This window comes from Cavia porcellus, unplaced genomic scaffold (genome assembly GCF_034190915.1).
Source record: "Cavia porcellus strain 051 isolate PalLab524CR breed Dunkin Hartley unplaced genomic scaffold, mCavPor4.1 scaffold_7, whole genome shotgun sequence".
NCBI lineage: Eukaryota > Metazoa > Chordata > Mammalia > Rodentia > Caviidae > Cavia > Cavia porcellus.
This window is the reverse complement of record NW_026947490.1, coordinates 16,219,106-16,236,785: the sequence shown is the minus strand read 5'-3', so window position 1 is coordinate 16,236,785 and position 17,680 is coordinate 16,219,106. Positions and strand designations below refer to the sequence as shown.

Genomic DNA, 17,680 nt, shown 5'->3' with positions numbered 1-17,680 from the left:
AAAGTTTCCCGCGGCCGAGTCCACGAACTCGTCTGAGGGTGACTGGACCGCGCCTCCTAGCTTCCGGGCGGATCCGCTAAACGCTCTTCCCGGGCTGGACTACATCTCCCAGAGGCATCGCGTCCGGGATACCGCTTCATTTCCGTTTTTTCGCGAGAGTTGGGGTCTTCGCGTAGGGAGAGGGCCGGATTCTGTGGAGTTGCTAGTTCGCCACCCCTGGGCAGGTAAACCTGAAATCGTACTCCCAGCCCGGGCGGCAGATCCTGGACCCTCAGCTGCGCTTCTGTTGCAGTAAGCGTCCGGACTGTCAGGCGGAAACGCGCGGAGGGAGGGTCGCTGGGAGTGTGCGCCGGTGTCTCCGGCGGTTTTGTGTGAGAGCTGGAGCCTGCCTGGTCCTGGGGACTGTGTGCACAGCCGGGTGTGTACGACGGTGGTTGGTGGGTGAGTTGTTGGTGACTCGGAGGGGGTTCGTGACCGTATACTTACTTGACAGGAGACAGGCTTATTTCTCTGATTGTGTGGGTACCACGTGTTTGACGGGGTTTGTTAGTGACTCAAAGGCGACAGGTCTGTTGTGACAGGATATTTGCGTGTGCTTATGTCACTTTGAAGGCTGTGTATGTGCCTGGTATCTTGTGGAGAACGGCTTTGCATGTGGCTATTGTTGAGTCAGTTTGTGACTGTTGGTTTCCTTGTGTTTTTCTGTCTGGGTGATTGATGATAGGTGTCCCATGTGTGACCGTTGAAATTATTTGTGCCATTTTCACGAATGTATGAAGAGAGTAAAAGCGTCGCTGTGAAAGGGTGTATGTCCCCCCAACCGGCTGCTTGGATGCGTTTGTTTATTCCTTGTGTACAGCTGACTAGATCCTTTTAACAGTAGCCTAATTGATGGCCATGATTCTGGTTAATAGTAGAAACGTGATTTTGTTTGACTTTGTGTGGAATTTGTGTACTTTATACTCCGTGATCTCACGGAAGTATTGTTATGGTACAAAGGTATAATTTTGTTTGGTATTTCCAAGAATTCATTGTGAGGCTGAGTCTTTCTATGGATCCTAGATCCTGTGTGCTTTTGTGTTTCTTTGATGAATTTAAGGCTTGACTTCTGTTTTGACTGTTCATACATGGCCTGTACAGCAATACAGGCCATTTCTGCATACATCCTCAGCTCACTTTAGAATTGTAGTTGTGGAATTGCTGCTGTTTCCCAGCACTCTTACCTTATAGCCTTAAATCTTACAGCCTTAAGGGAACTGTAAGAAGTGACAAAAAGGAAGTCAGAAATTTAAGCCTCTGGGTAAGAAAAAGGAGTTATTTCCAAGCCACAAAAGAATTCTTAAGAATTTTAGAACTAATAACATCTTCAAGACAGGCTACTTAGTAATGTAATGGGTTCCAGTAGAAGGAATACACTACTTGGAAAGGGAATGCTATAGGGAGCCAGTCACACTCTTTAGAGCCTGTACTACTGCACTGCAGAGCCATCTCCAGTGGGCAGCTTTGAATCCAAAAATAAAATGTATCTCAAGGCAATCTGACCATGACCCTTCCTAAAGAAGGTATAGGACTGTACTAGTCTGACTTTTGGTTATGTTAAATGAGGGGTACATTATAGGGGTAAAGGAAGAGTTTGTGTTCTAATTAAGCGTAGACTCCAAGAAAGGCTTAGTTATGTCATTTCATTTTCTTTTTCTGAGAGTAGAGCCTAGAAGAGGAAAGAATGGCTGTTGCACACTCAAAAACAAAGTTCAAGGTAAGTATTTTCTCTTCTTTTACTGAACTGCTTTTGTTTTTCAGGAAGTTGTCTTAAATGATAGAGGGACATAGTGACTTTTTGGTAGATAGCAAGAAAAATGCAATTGGTTGTCACAAATGCTTTCTAATAGTGGTTTAATTTAGGAAAAATAGATTTAATATTTTGGGATTCGAAAATGTGTTCCAACAAACATTCTTTTTTAACTTTTTTGGTTTGTTTTTCAGCTTTTGGTGAGTCTCAAATGTATACCAAACACTAAAAAACTATTGTAGGCCTAGCTCAAAAAATTATCAATGAACATTCTTGTTTCATTCTTCTTTTGGTTCAAAATTCTTTCTGATCTATTTTTTGGTTTTGTTGTTGGTTTATGGGCTATTTTATGTGTATTATTTCATTTTAGAATATTTTGAGGATCACCCCAAGGCCTTTTGTTGCCAATTTCTAATTTATTTCATTGTGTTTGGAGAATACATTTTGTAAACTTGAATCCTTTGAAGATTGTTTTATAAAATTTGGTGTATCTTAGTAAATGTTCTGTGTGCCCTTGAAAAGACTTACTGGCTGATGTTGGATGGAATGCTATATAAATGTCAACTAGGTTTTGTTGATTTATTGTGTTGATTAAATCTTCTACAACTTTACTGATTTTTCTTATCAAATTTGTCTTTTTCTCCTTGTTATTTCTATCAGTTCATGTTTCATGTATTTTGCAGCTTGATTATTGGGTACATATTTACTTCAGATTTATGTCCCAATGGTAAATTGACCTCTTTTTCCTTATAAAATTGTCCCCTTTATCCTTATAAAATTGTCTTAATATTCTTTACTCTGAACATCTACTTTGATATTTAATGAAGTCATTTCAGCTTTCTTTTCATTAGCATTAGCTATGTATATCTTTTTATGCATTTTTATTTCTAACCTATTTGTGTTTTGATATTTCAAATTCATTTCTTGAAGACAATATATAAGGTTTTTTAAAAATTTTATTTTAAAGAGAATAAAACAAAGGAGAACACAACAAAGCAAGTCAGAACAAAACAATGCAAGCAACACAGCACTTTCACAACAAGACAACCGGATATCAACAGTAGCTACCGTAATGTCTCTTTTCTTTGAAATAGTTGAACATACCTTCACACACAATAGGGTCAAACATAACAAAATAGTATAAAACCATTCAAGAGAATAAGAGTACTATAGGACATTCAAAACCAAATAACCGATAATGAACAATGGCTACTATAATATCTCATTTTCCTTAAAAATTTTGGGGGCTGGTGGTTTAGCTCAGCAGCATAAACACCTGCCTTGAAAGCAGGCAGTCATGAGTTCGATCCCCGGTACCGATAAAAAGGAAAAAGGCAAAACAAAACAAAACAAAAATTTTGTTTATACTATCACACATATTAAAATCAAATAAGATACAACATGGTAGAACCAATAGAAACAGAAGAACAAAAGCATGGTAGGACTTCAAAGCAAGATGATATTAAATCAGCAATGGATGCCATAATCTCTTGTTTTCTTCAAAGTAGCTTCATCACATATAATAAAATCAAACAAAACAGAATAAAACCATTCCAACTAATGAATGAAAATATTATAAGACTTCAAAGCAATATAATGGGGAACCATGATTACCATAAAATCTTATGTAGTCTTACCATTTCAAGTTGCATCCATTTATTTATAAATATCTCAATGTGATCATTCTTTATAGCTGAGAGTACTCCATTGTATAAAAATACCACATCTTTTTTATCCATTCCTCAGTTGATGGACACTTAGGTTGTTTCCAAGATCTGGCTATTACAAATTGTGCTGCTATAAATATGGGTGTACATGTATCACTGTGGCATGATGTTTTCAGTTCTTCTGAGAATATGCCCAGAATTGGAATAGCTGGGTCAAATGGACTTCCAATCCCAGGTTTTTGAGGAATCTCCAGACTGACCTCCACAATGGTTGCACCAGTCTACACTCCCACCAACAGCGCAGGAGAGTTCCTTTTTCCCCACAGCCTCTCCAGTATTTGTTGTTGGTAGTTTTCTTTATCCTGGCTGTTCTTTCTGGATTGAGATGGAATCTCAGTGTGATTTTAATTTGAATTTCTCTAATGACTAATAATGCTGAGCATTTTTTTTTCATGTATTTATTTGTCATTTGTATTTCTTCATCTGAGAACTGTGTGTATTCATCTCAGGTGCCCATTTTTTGAATTTTGGGGGTCTGATTTGTTTTAATTCTTTATATGTTCTAATCAGAAGTCCTTTGTCTGGGGACATTTCACTAAGATTTTTTCCCAATTTGTGTGTTTTCTTTTCATTATGCTGGAGATTTCTTTCAACATGCAGAAACTCTTTTTAATAAGACGTGATCTTAGTTGTTGATTCTGGGAAGTGTTTCCCGTGGGGTTTGATTCTTGTTCATGAATTCTCTATCTATCTCTATGTCTTCAAGATTTTTACCTACTTTGGAAGACAATATATAGTTTACTTTTGTATTTTTATATAATCTATGTGTTTTAATTGGAGTATTCAGCATTTATATTTAGTGTGATTATTGATACGGTTTGGCTCATATTCATCATTTTGCTATTTGCTTCATATTTGCCCTATTTTCTCTGTATTTTCTTTTCCATGTTTTCTACTTCTTTTGTAGTTATTGAAAGATAGGGAATTTCATAGCAACAGTACCCATATTTTTACTAGCCATGTGAATACAGAAAAATCATCAAGACTTCTTGGAACTGAATAGCACAAAAACCAGTAGGAATATCTAATAAAAAATTGTTTTTAATGTCTCCTAAAATAATACCTATCTTATGATTAAGCTACTTTATTTTGCTTTCCTCTTGTTTTATCTTTTAATTTGGTTTGATTTTGTTCTGGTAATTTGGTGGTAGCCGTTTGGAGTAACCCATGGGTAGTGTACCATTGTGTTTGTATTTTGGGACAAAGTCTCGCTAAGTTGCCCAGGCTAACATGAACCTGGAAACCTTCTGCCTCAGCCTTCAAATAGCTGGCATTAGTCATGTGCTGCTGTGCCACATTTAAGGATTATTGTTCTCTACTCTGATTTAATTTTGTTTTAAAATTTATGTTATACATTTACATATTTCTAAAATCAAAGTTATAGAACATAGTGAATTCCAAATGTGTGTGGTGTTTATTCCTTCCCCTCCACCCTGTTTACTTCTTCCATTTATAGATAATTACACAACATATATCGTTTTATGTGTAACTTTTAGTTTTTTTCATACAACTAATATAGTCCTAGAAATCCTACCATAGTATGCTAGAGAGATCTTCCTTATTTTTTATTTTATAGCTGCATATTTTCTTGCTTAGGAGAATAATTTATTCAACAAGTCTTATGAATAACCATTTGTTTTGTCTAATATTTTGACATTATATGATGCCATGAGTAATTGAATATATGATTTTTTTATTTGTGGAGCTTATGTTTGGGGCAGATTTCTAGATGTGTCCTACTTTTAGTTTATTTTAATATTTTTCACATATCTTCTACTTGAATTGAGTAATAATAAAATTGGTTCATTTTTTCACTTACTTATTCCCCTATCTTTCCTTCCATTACCCAATTTTTAGAAAATTGTCTTAGAATTTATACTGTTAAACATTCTTTTCTTCCCCTTCCCATGCACCTTCTCATTTATTTTATTTGTGTCAGAGATAGAACCCAGTTCTTTGGACATGCAAAGAATGCCTTCTACCATTGAGCCTGAGAATCTGTTTTTTTTGTTTGTTTGTTGATCTGGCCCACGGGTCAATCTGGATCCGCAGGGCAGTTTCCTGGAGATGGAACAGGGATTAACACAGACAGGGCCGGAGACAGAGAGCTGGAGACAAGTTGAGAAAATCCGATCAAGCCTTCTTTATTAATAAAGTGGTTGCTGCTTTTATAGGGCAGGGGCGGGCTGGTGGGACAGGAAGAGGCTATGGGGTGATCTCTGATGGGTCATCATCACGTCCGTGTATGTGACGTAAGTAGGAGAGGATTATGGTTAATGTAGGCATATTATGTGCCCATAGGAGGGAGAGGCGGGAAGACAGCGGCGGGGTGGTCATGCTGTTCCCTACATCTCCTCCCTGTCTATATTTTTTAATGAGGAGTATGGCAGGCCCTGTGAGGACAGCGCCTGTCTTAGGTCAAGGACCTCATTACATGAAGCCAACTGGGCCTTACCCGTCATGGGCTTGCAGGACAGCAGTTGGTCCTGTGCCTGTCTTAGGCAGCTGGTGTTGTGGCATGTATGTCCTAGTTGCCCATCTCTGGCTGCCTGTCCATTATCTCAGGGCAGTTAGACAACATCGTCATATGGGCCACTCGTGGCAATTCTTTCCCTGTAGGTTTGTTAATTTGCCATCTCCAGCTGGTGATAGTGTACCTGAATGGGCTTTGTCATAAACGCGTCTATCCAATTAGTAATGAGTGTCATAATCCTCTGAGAGGAGAGGAGAAGCAACAAGGCAGCTAGGGGCCCCAGGAAGGGTGCTAGGTAGGGGAAGAGCGCTCCCCAGAGCATGGAGAAGGAGTTAGAGGCCATTTGTGATGGGAGGTCCAAATCCACCATTGGTCAAGGATGGTCCAAGGAGGTTCTCGAGAAGGTACCACGTAATCCATCGGTTTGGCATTTTCTGTAAGGAAGCACAAGAAGTTGCCTCAGGGTATGTCCTGGGCCTTTTTGGGGGTTATTATTATTTGGCTCATTAATTTGCCTAACGAGGTGTTTGGGGAGCCATCTAGCCTCTTTGTCTTGGCGGGAATATATGCACACTGAACCACGTCCCCATATGAGAACGGGGTCAGGGCCATGTCATGAATTAGTCAGGGGGTCTCTCCATAGTACAGAAGCAAGTTGCTTTTGTGTTTCAATATGCCAAAAATGCGTGGCTGCTGACTGTCCAGAAGCATCCAAATTTAAAAAATTAAGGATGAATAAGGCATGAGATAGAATATGTCTGGGGGATCCTTGGATAGGGTACCATGATCTCCCTTTGACTTTATCAATAGTGAGTTTGAGAGGACGATGTGCACGTTCAGCAATGCCTTGGCCTTGTGGGTCAATTGGCACTACCTGGGGCTTGGGATGACATTTCCAGAGTACTGTATACTGAGTGAGGGTTAGGTGGGCTAGCTTACCACAATCGACCAAGAGGCGGCCCTGCTGTTGTTTAGAGGGCAGTCCCGTACAAAGTGTCCCAAATGGTCGCATTTAAAGCATGTACCATTATTTTTTTGCGCAAGAAAGACTTGTTTGACTGTGGCGGCCATAGCTAGACCCTGGTGGTAGGCGGGGCCTATGTCGGCGCATAGTCGTATGTAGCCAGACAGATCTTCCTTTTTTTTTATGAGGCCAAATTGCGGCTTGGCAAGCTGATGTTGCATTTTCATAGGCTAATTGTTTAATTAGGGCCACATTAGTTTCAACGGTGCCAAAAAGGCGCTTGGCTGCCTGTACAAGACAAAATCAGAGAATGGTTCTTCTGGTTTTTGTCTAATTTGGGTGAGGGAGGAGGTTACATCACCCCTGGAGGGAAGTTTTCTCCAAGCCCTTGTAGCGGCTGCATTAAGTTGTGCAAACAGACCAGGATCATATCTCATTTGGGCCTCTTTGGTGTTAAAATCCCCAATTCCCGTTAACATGGGAAGGGTCCAGGGCTTTTGTCTAGCGGCATTATCTCTAGCTGTATTTTCACGTTGTTCCATAAATTCAGACTTCCAGAGTAAATAATTGCCCCCAGAGAGAGTAGCTTTGGCTAGATCCCTCCATTCATTTGGAATAATCCAACCTTGGGTCATAGAATCTAAAACAGCAAGAGTGAAAGCAGCTGTAGGGCCATATTGGGCAACCGCTGTCTTTAATTCTTTTAAAGCTGCCACTGTGAATGGCCTATGGGTCCTAATGATTTGTGGAGCTAGCGGTGTGGCGTCTGCGTCGTCTTGCGGCTGTGCGGCGCCATCTTGGGGAGGTACATTTGTTTCTGTCACCAGAAACACCATTTTGGGGAGGGGCCCACCCTGTTGTGGCGGAAGTGAGGCAAGTGCCATTTTAGAAGCTGGTGCCATCTTAGGGGTGGCATCTAAATTGCTCATTTGTAAACTTTGGAGTTGCAGAATGAGTCTTTGTTTTTCTTGTTCTAATTGTACCTGTTGTTGCAAGTCATGGATCTCTGACTCTTAAGTCGAGAAGTGCAGTAGAGGGGCCAGACAATTTGGGTGTCTTATCGTAGCAAGGGGGTGGTTTTATAGAAATGGGGACTATGATAGGGTCCGAGTGATGTCGGCTAGCTTCTTCTGCTAATTATTTCCAATCAATCTCTTGTAAAGGAGCGAGGTTGGGATATAAAGAGTTGTGGTGGGCCTCAGGTGGTATGGGCTCGGATGGTGGCAGGCCGCTATCTTGGGGCTTTTTTAACGTATCATTTGACTCAGTGGAGGGGCAAGAAGGTTTAGATTCATCTCCTGAAGGCAGCGATGTTGGCGAAGTGGAAGCACATAAAGCGGCTTCACCTTGGGTGATTGTTTTATCAATTTGAGGGTCTCAGCAGCACTGTGTAAGTACCTCCAAGATTAGGTTCCAGTAGGCAAAGGCTGTAACTAGGGCCTTTTCAGGGCCAAAGACCCGATAGTAATCCTTTAATGCATCTCCTACTCTTTCCCATCTTTTTGCATCAATAGAGCCCTCTAAAGGAAACCAAGGGCAAACCTTATGAATAAATTGAAAATACTGCAATAAATCTTTTTCTTTAGCCTTTATCCCTCTTGTCTTTAAAGCTTTACTTAAACTTGATACAAAGCATTATGGTCACTTAATGCCTGACCCATGCCGGAGAAAAGGGAAAAGGATCACTGTCCACTTACCATGACTCTAGCGGCACAGCAGGCTCCCACGTAGCATTGGTCACAAAACTTTTAGTTTCACTTTTACACGTGTGTCTCAGGACGGCTCCCTCATTGAGCCCTTTGTGCCAGGAGCCCCACGATGGGCGCCACTTGACCTGTTCCATGGGTCAATCCGGATCCACGGGGCAGTTTCCTGGAGAAGGAACAGGGATTAACACAGACAGGGCCGGAGACAGAGAGACGGAGACAAGTCAAGAGAATCCGATCAAGCCTCCTTTAGTAATAAAGTGGTCACTGGGCGGGCCAGTGGGACAGGAAGAGGCTATGGGGTGATCTCTGATGGGTCATCGTCACATCCGTGTACATGACGTTAAGTAGGAGAGGATTATGGTTAATGTAGGTGCATTATGTGCCCATAGGAGGGAGAGGCGGGGAGACACGTAGCGGGGTGGTTGCGCCACTCCCTACAGTTTGTTTTGTTTTTACAAATGTGCATGCCCTTGTTTCTGATTTCAAAAGGTATCTGTTTTCTGATGTCAAATATCTTAGTTACTTTCTCACTGCTGGAACAAAATACGTGACACCCAAAAGTTAAAGGTGAAGACGTTTAGTCTGGATTACGGTTTGTAGAGGTTTAGTCCATAGTTGTCTGGCTTTTAAGGAAGGACTCTATGGCAGAAGCATATAGTGGTGGCAGGAAGCAGAGAACAATCAAGAGAGAAGGGAAGAGGATGTAATCTTCCAGCCCCTGCTTTCAGTGATCACCTCCTCTGATCAGAGTTCATCTTCCAACATCACATTTAGCTATCAACTCATCAGTGCACTAATCCGTATCACATACCACCCATGAACCAATCATCTCCCCAAAACTCCACCTATGAGTGCATGAGCCTTTAGAGGGACATCCAGATAAAACTGTAAGATCAAAATACTACATGCTAGCATAATTTAAAAAACATAAAAAGAAAAACCTGAAAAATTAACAATTACCAAAAAAACTGTCCTCTGAGATATCATTCATTGTTCATATGTGGAATCTCAGGGTTTTTAAAAAACTTTTTATTTTTAAGAGTATGAAAATTTACTGCAAAAAAGTAATGGGGAATAAGAATGGCTCCTGACAGACAGGAAAGGTCCTAAATGTGTTGCCTTTTAAAAACTTTTTTTATGGAAAAAACTAAAGAACGTACAAAACTAAAAAATGTAGCGTAGTGAATGCCCATGTAATCTTCCCATCATCCTGCTTCAATAAGTATCATTTTATGGCTAAATGTGTTTTATCTGTAGCTCCGCTCCTCCCATCCCCCTTCAAAACAAAGTGAAACCACCAACATGGGATAATTTGAAGAAAATTTCAGGTAATATAGTTCATCCACAAATATTTTGATACATATGTCTGAAAGACAGAACTTTATAGTTAAAATATATAATCACTACTAAAAAGAAAAAACTCAGTATTCTCTTAATGTCATGAAAAAGCTAGTGTTTACATTTTCCCATTGCCCATAAGCATTTTACATTTTATTAGGATCAAGAGCCAATGACTATTTATTATAATAGTGTCATATTTTTCTTAATTTTTAAAATCTGTAAGTTTTTCCACTTGTTTTCTTACCTTTTTTTTTTTTTTTTTGGTACCAGGAATCAAACTCATGACTTTGTGCTTGCCAGACAGGTACTGTGCCACTGAGCTATATCCCTGGCCCCTTCTACAGTTACTAATATTCTGGATTTTGTTAATAGGTTAGCTCTGGTGTCTTGAAATGCTTTTCCACCCCTGAATTTTTGTAAACAATTGTGTAATTATTATAGAGGCTTGAACAGATTCAGTTTATTTTTTGTTTTGCACTAGTCTTTTGTACACGGTGATATGTGTTTCTGTGATGCGGTATGCTACAGGTTGCTTGTTTTCTTGCTTCCTTCCTTCCTTCTTTTCTCCTTCCTTCATTTTTTTCCTTTTTGGGCCAGGGTCTCACTATGTATTTCAGGCTGGCCTTGAATTCACATATGTAGGCTGGGCTGGCCTCAAACTCACAACTGTCCTCTTGCCTTAGCCTCCCTAGAGCTACAATTACGAATCCGTACCTTTACACTCACTTGTTTCCTTGAATGTGATTTAGTAGCCATTGATGCCTTTATTTGATGCTAGATTATTTTATCAGACATTACAAAATTATGTTTTAATTCTTGTCACTTCTTCTGCATTTATTATTAGGGATATTTTTATAAAGAGAACCATTCTTTTTTAAATCAAATTAAACTATAAAACACTTTATTCAGGTGGGATCCTAAATCATCGATCTTTCACTTCCTATTTTTTCTAATACACTATAAATATTTAAAATTATAAACCTTGCTTTAATTGTTGCTTTTGCTGCAGACTACAACATTTGTTATAATAAGTCATTCAGTTCAACATACTTTCAAATATGTTTTATTACCTCTTTTGACCCATGGCTTAATGTAGAAGTATTTACTTTCCAAATATTGGGGATTTTTCTGGACCTCTTACTGTTACCATTTCCTAATTTAATATCATGTGGCTAAGGAACAAAGAATATACTCTGCATGATTCCATTTTTCAAGTAGTTTTTGGTATAAGTTTTGTGGCACAACATCTGATTTATTTTGGTGACTTTTCCTTGTGTGTTGAAAAAAGTGCTTTCTGCAGTTGATGAAGAGGGACTCCTATCACAGTTCCTAAGTGTGAGCTCTCAGCTCCACCAAAGGCAGTCACAGCAGGCCTTGCAGGGAAAGTGCTTTTCCCTTCATACACATGGAATGTATTATAGTCACAAAGAAAGTTGAAGTCAAGGATTCAGGCCGTTTTTGCCAATTGTGTTCTTAAGCATATCTGTGTTTCTAGCTCAAGCATCTCCATTTGGAGGCCTGTTATTAGGCATGACTGTCAAGACATCCTCATGGAGTTTGGGGGCAAGAGACAGCAGAAAATGACCAACAAAAATAATTTCAACTTAATCATTTGGGGGCTTGCAAAAAACCTGGTCTCATGGTTCTGTTTTCTCTTCTCCAGTTCTACCTTTTTCAGGCTGTCTGCTTCTGTAAGACAGGAATCTGGAAGAAGACTGAACACTACTTGCAGATCTAAAAACCATGTTTCAGGTGAACCATTTCTTTTTAGTTGCTTTTTTACAAGGTGTGTGTGTTAACATTCCTTATTCCTAAAACTTCCTAGCTTTATACTTTCTATTATGTTCTATTTTGTAAGTAATAGTGTCTTTCATAATTGTGTCTATCTAATTAACTATATTTATGTACTTAATGTCTTTGACTAGGAGAACTAATCTAACAAAGGTAAAGTTTTCTGATTTTATAAGCTAGAGAAGGCTAATAAATGATATCACATATGAGAAATCTTTGAATTTCTCTTTAAACCCAGGTATCCCATAGGAATTGATCTTGACTAGGTTTCATCTCAGTATCTTACAAGATCTCATGTTTTATAAATGTTTAATGTTACAGACTTAATACAGGGGAGGAAATATCTTCTCTAGGAATATACAGTTGATTATTAACAATAATTGGATCATTTTGAAATTTAGCATGCACTGATCTTGAATGTGTACATTTGAGTTGTTTTCTTTTTCTGTTGCCTAGAATGAGAAAACGGTACAGTTAGAAGTAACAAATAGTAATCAAAAAGATCATCATTCACCTGTATAACTTGTTGAAAATTATAAATCTAAGAAATATTAGAAAATAAGAAATATTTATGAGTTTATGAAACCTAAAAACTTCAAATGTAAAAGCTTATTAAATCAGATATGGCCTCTATATAGAGCTATTCTTTAGCCTGTAAGAAAGATTAATTAGATTACTGATGACACTGCAAAATGTTTATGATATAATACTGTAAAATAGTGATGAATAGAGGCTTTAATAAATTCAAGTTTTTTTGTTTGTTTGTTTGGTTGGTTTTTGGTACTGGGGACTGAACTCACAGCCTCACTTTTGCTAGGCAAGTACTGTATTGCACTATATCTCCAGCAATAAATTCTTTAATACTGTCCAGATCTTATAAGATTTTATAGAAAACTTTCTGAATGATTTTTTCCTATTCCTTAAGTAGAAAAGAAGAGAAACATAAATGTTTATTGAGAATCTATGATATAAACTTACATATTTTACCAAGTTCTTAAATATGCCATTTCTTTTAATTAGGACATTGCATTTACTTTGTTAATTCCCAGGTTTATCTGTATATGGAGATGTTTGATATATGGAAAATATCTATAGAAACAAGGTTAGGAACATGTTAGCACTTCAAAATAACCAATTTTTAAAATTTTGATGGTGGTGGGGGAACTGGGGATCAAACTCATGGTCTCACACTTGCCAGGCAGGTGTTTATGCCATTGAGCTAAACCCTCCGCCCTGAAAATCACCAGTTTCTTTACTGAATCACCACATGAGAAACTTACCAATTTGTTTGCTACATAGCTTTCTCTATGTAGTTTTTATAGCCTCCTCCCTCTGTTATTCCTTGTATTTCAACTTCTATTGAAAACATGTTTATTTCTCCCACTTCTATTATGTTTCTTGTTTTAGAGATCAGTGATCTTCAGAGATGTTGCTGTTGATTTCTCACAGGAAGAGTGGGAATGCCTGGACTCTACTCAAAGGGATTTATATAGAGACGTGATGTTGGAGAACTATAGTAACTTGGTGTCACTAGGTAAGGCTATCTGTCCCTTGTATCTCAGGATCTAATTTTGGAATGGCTGCTTTTTCTGCTATTACTTTAAAGTTACTTTTAAGGCCAGGGATTTAGCTCAGCGGTGTAAGCACCTGCTTGGCAAGCGTGAGGTCATGAGTTCAATCCCTGGTACAAAAAAATAAAAAATAAAAATAAAGTTACTTTTAAAGTAAGTGAAATTTATTATTCTCAAAGGAATAGTTTGACATTATTGGAACGTAGGCACCTTTATCTTCTTGATCCTTCAGAAGGCTTTCGTACTACCTATGATAATTGTCTTTATTCAATGTGGAATGTGTAGTATTTTCATTTTGAAGGAATTAATATTCTTTGTATAGTGACACTATATTTTACTAACAGCTCAACTAAATACAATTTCTTGCTTAAACACATTCTCATACATGTGTTTAATAGTTGAATGTAACATACAAAGAACTTTGCATTCTACATTAAATGAATATTCTGGAATCACATTTTATTAGAAAATGGATTGGGAAAAATCTATGATTATCTAAGAAAGTTTATTATTTTACCTGTAGCATTTTAATAAAAGATAGGTTCTATATCAATTAAAATTTTAATCAGTGATTTACCCACCTAGGTTATTGCTTTACTTCTGCAACTCCTCAGGTAATGAATGTAACTGTGTCTTCTTCATTCTTTTTCTTCTGAATGCTTGGTTAGATTGTACATTCTCCCAAAGAGTATAAGTTTTTAGGAAAAAGTCTATGTATGACTTAAGAAGAAAAGCCTTTCAATTTGATTTCCATAAGGAATCCCATCTAATCTCTGCTTTTTCCTAGTAGCTTTTTTATTATATAATACTACCACTTTCAAAGGAGTGGGTGGCTCTTCACTTCCCCAATGATAACTCTTTTACGTAAACTTGAAAGTAAGTTCCTTTCAAGATTTTTAAAAATTTAGACCATTGAGGCTGGGAATTTAGCTCAGTGGCATAAGTGCCTGCCTTGCAAGCAAGCGGTCGTAAGTTTGATCCCTGGTACCGATAAAAACTGAAAAAGACAAAAAAAAATTTAGACTATCATGATCTCCATTCTTGAAATGTGACCATTTATTCAAAATATGCTTATTTAGGGCCTGTTCTATGCCAAGGGGTATTGTAGGCATTGGAGAAATACAGATCTATATATATTTCTACCCTGATGAAATTTACATTGTTAGTGAACTAATTTCAAAATAAATCAGAAAACAAATATAAATAAATAAAACAATAGGTAGTAGGCAGCATTAATAAAGTGAAGTGTGTTAAACAAATAGTAATGGTGAATAAAAGTGACCTACTTTTTGAATGGGCAAAATTTGAAAAAGCTCTCTGAGAAGGTAATGTTTGAAGAAAGACTAAAGTAAGAAAACGAATAAAACCAGTATCTGGGGAACAGTATCCTAGGAGATAGAGCAGTTACTATAAATGCCTGGGGTGGAGTATTTAGTTTTTAATAGGAGGCACAGAAAAAATTATGTGTTGCGAAAAGTAAATAAGGAATAAAAACAGTTAAGCAATTTTTTTAAACACTGAAATTTTTATTCTGTAAGGCACTGGTGGCAAACCTGTGGCACACATGTTATTGTGTATTTCTTTTGAGACAAAAGATGTTAATGTAGAGTTGTTTTTTTCTAAAGTAAAACCTAAGTATTTAGGTTTAATTGGCACTTTGTAATAAATAAGTGGGTTTTGAGTTGAACTTTTGGCATTCAGGCTCTAAAAGGTTTGCCATCACTGTTCTAAAGTGATATCCACTAACTCCTGGCTGAAAAAAGTAAGAGACCTTTAGAAGTATAAATTAATATCAATAAAAGATGAGCTCACCCTGAAGAAACAAGTCATAGATAAATGATGGATAATAGCAAAAAAGAAAAAAGAAAAAACAAAACAAAACAAAAAATGCATTGGAATTATTAGCTACAGATAAGAACTAGTGGTGCAATTTAAATAATAAAAATGGCAAGTAAGAGATACTCATAAGAGATTTAGAAGTGATCCACATTGTTTCTAAGTGTTCTATTTAGTTCTTTTTAAAATGTTCATTAAAAGATTGATAAATTTGACTGCATAGGGGCCTGGGGATTTAGCTCAGCGGCATAAGCACCTGCCTTGCAAGCAGGCGGTCGTGAGTTCAATTCCCGGTACCGATAAAAATGAAAAAGACAAAAAAAATTTTTTTGACTGCATGGAAATTCTTATCAAACAACATTATAAAATAAGACAAGCCTTAAATTGGATGAAGTACTGCAGTGGATATAGGTAGTGATGAAACTAGCATCCAGAAAATAAAGAGCTTCTACACGAAAAAGATACATAACTGTTTTGGAAAATTCTTTTTTTTTTTTTTTTTTGTCTTTTTCGTTTTTATCGGTACCAGGGATCGAACTCACGACTGCCTGCTTGCAAGGCAGGTGCTTATGCCGCTGAGCTAAATCCCCAGCCTCATGTTTTGGAAAATTCTATAAAATATATTTGTAGGCAGTTCAAAAAATAGAAATAGCATGTAATCGTAAGAAAAAGTGATCAACCTTATTAATAATCAAATGCAAATTAAATCACAGTGAGGTGGTATTTCATGTACAGTAGACCAGCAGAAATTAAGAAATCTGACAGTGACCAAGAGATCATTACAGAAATGCTCTGTAACTCATTATTCAAAATAACCAAAAAGGTAGAACAACCCAGATATCTATCACCTGATGAATATATAAATAAAATTTGGTGTGGACTAACAGTGGAACATTATTAAGCAATAAAAAAACAAAGCTTTGATACATGTATGCATCAACATGAATGAACTTTGAAAACATGCTGAATGGAAGAAGCCAGACAAAATGCCACATACTGTGTAATACATATGATATTATTTTTCAAAGTTGTCTTTGTCAATTTGTAAGTAAATGAAATAATTTCTCTGCCATTATTGATAAATGTAAATATTTTGTGATTATTTCTATTTTTTATGTAAATCATTGTCATTATTGTTTGTATAACTTAACATATAGTTCATTTAACAAAGACTAAACACAGTTTGCCCTCCCTCAGAACAATATAAAGGATTTTAAGCCAGCCATAGTGGCATGCACTTGTATTTTTAGCACCTGGGAGGCTGAAGCAGGGGGATCATCATGAGTTTGAGGCCAAGAAGACTACAAAGTGAGTTCAATGATAGCTTGGACTACATAGGGAAAACCTGTTTCAAAAAACAGGAAGAAAAGGTATGAGTGCTTTAACTTTTATTGATTTCTCTCATTTAAAGTACTGTCATCTGGTTATTTTAGTTCTATAAACTTCTAAAATGGGTGGTACTTTTGTTTTAAAATGTTTTCTTGTGAATTTAATCACATGATTATTTTATTCACACACTATTTCTGTTCCATCATATCTTCCTTCTTGGATCATTTTATTTATGATAGAGTACATTAGTGAAGGCTTTTTGTTTTAGTAAATGTTCTGAGGTTTTATTCTTATTGTTGTGAAATAATCTGCTTTACTACCATTCTTGCTTAATAATGTGAGTATAAAATTCTGTACTGACAGTTACTTTTGCTCACACTTTGGGAGATGCTATCCACTGTCTTCTAGCTTCTATGCTTTTGAGAAGTGTGCCATCTGTCTCATTGTTCCTTTTGTAATTGGTATTTTTTCTGGCTGCTTGTAATATCCCTTTTTAAGGTTTTTATTGATCATGTTGTTTCATTCCTAAAACTTTAATATTCTTCCCCTCCCCCAAATCCTTTTAAATTTATCATTTCTGCTTTTTACTTTGTATTTTCATGTACTTGAAGCATTTATATTGTGCCATTTAACAATTCCATTTTCTATGGAAGAAGTCTTATATTGATGTTTCCTGTTTGCATGGCTCCTCTTAGATAAAGTATCTGTAGCATTTTTTTCTTTCTTTGTTAAAGTCTAGGCCAAGACTGACATGTTTCTTATCATTTTCCTTTCAAATCAGGTTGATATATTTTTTTCCTATTTCTAAATTGTAAATCTTAGTTCTGCTTTTGTATAGAGATTTATTTCTAGATACTGTTCTTTTGTGGACCCAGGACTTTTTTCTTTGAGTTTTTCAAACAGTTAAGATGCCAACTTTTAGAGCAGTGAACTTGTAACTTCAGAGCATGTTTACTGTTCCAATTTGTGATTCTCAATCATCATGGTGCTTCTAGTTCTTCTTTACTTTCTTTTAAGCTTCATGTACTTTTAAAAGGATAGTTACTTTAATGTTTATTATTTTTTCAAGAAATCTGATGCACTGTTTAAGTACAATATTGAATTAATGTCATTGTGGTTTCTCTATTAGCCATATTGAACATTTTCTTCA

The 17,680-nt window shown here is 37.0% G+C and overlaps 1 protein-coding gene across 9 annotated transcripts in view; it reads left to right on the top strand.

Annotated features, from left to right (window-relative positions):
- Positions 1-81: 81 nt before the first annotated feature.
- The window catches only part of LOC134476662 (zinc finger protein 420), a 29,372-nt gene continuing 11,773 nt past the window's right edge, over positions 82-17,680 (top strand). The window contains exons 1-5 of one of the 9 annotated variants that reach the window (XM_063252090.1): positions 82-224; positions 1,706-1,756; positions 10,274-10,307; positions 11,667-11,755; positions 13,202-13,328. In XM_063252090.1, the coding sequence (XP_063108160.1) occupies positions 11,747-11,755; positions 13,202-13,328 (136 nt within the window). In that variant the 5' untranslated portion in view covers positions 82-224; positions 1,706-1,756; positions 10,274-10,307; positions 11,667-11,746. Of the gene's footprint in view, positions 442-1,700; positions 1,757-10,273; positions 10,308-11,666; positions 11,756-13,201; positions 13,329-16,451; positions 16,572-17,680 lie in introns of those variants that run through there. The other 8 variants (XM_063252088.1, XM_063252091.1, XM_063252083.1 and 5 more) reach the window with 8 other exon arrangements.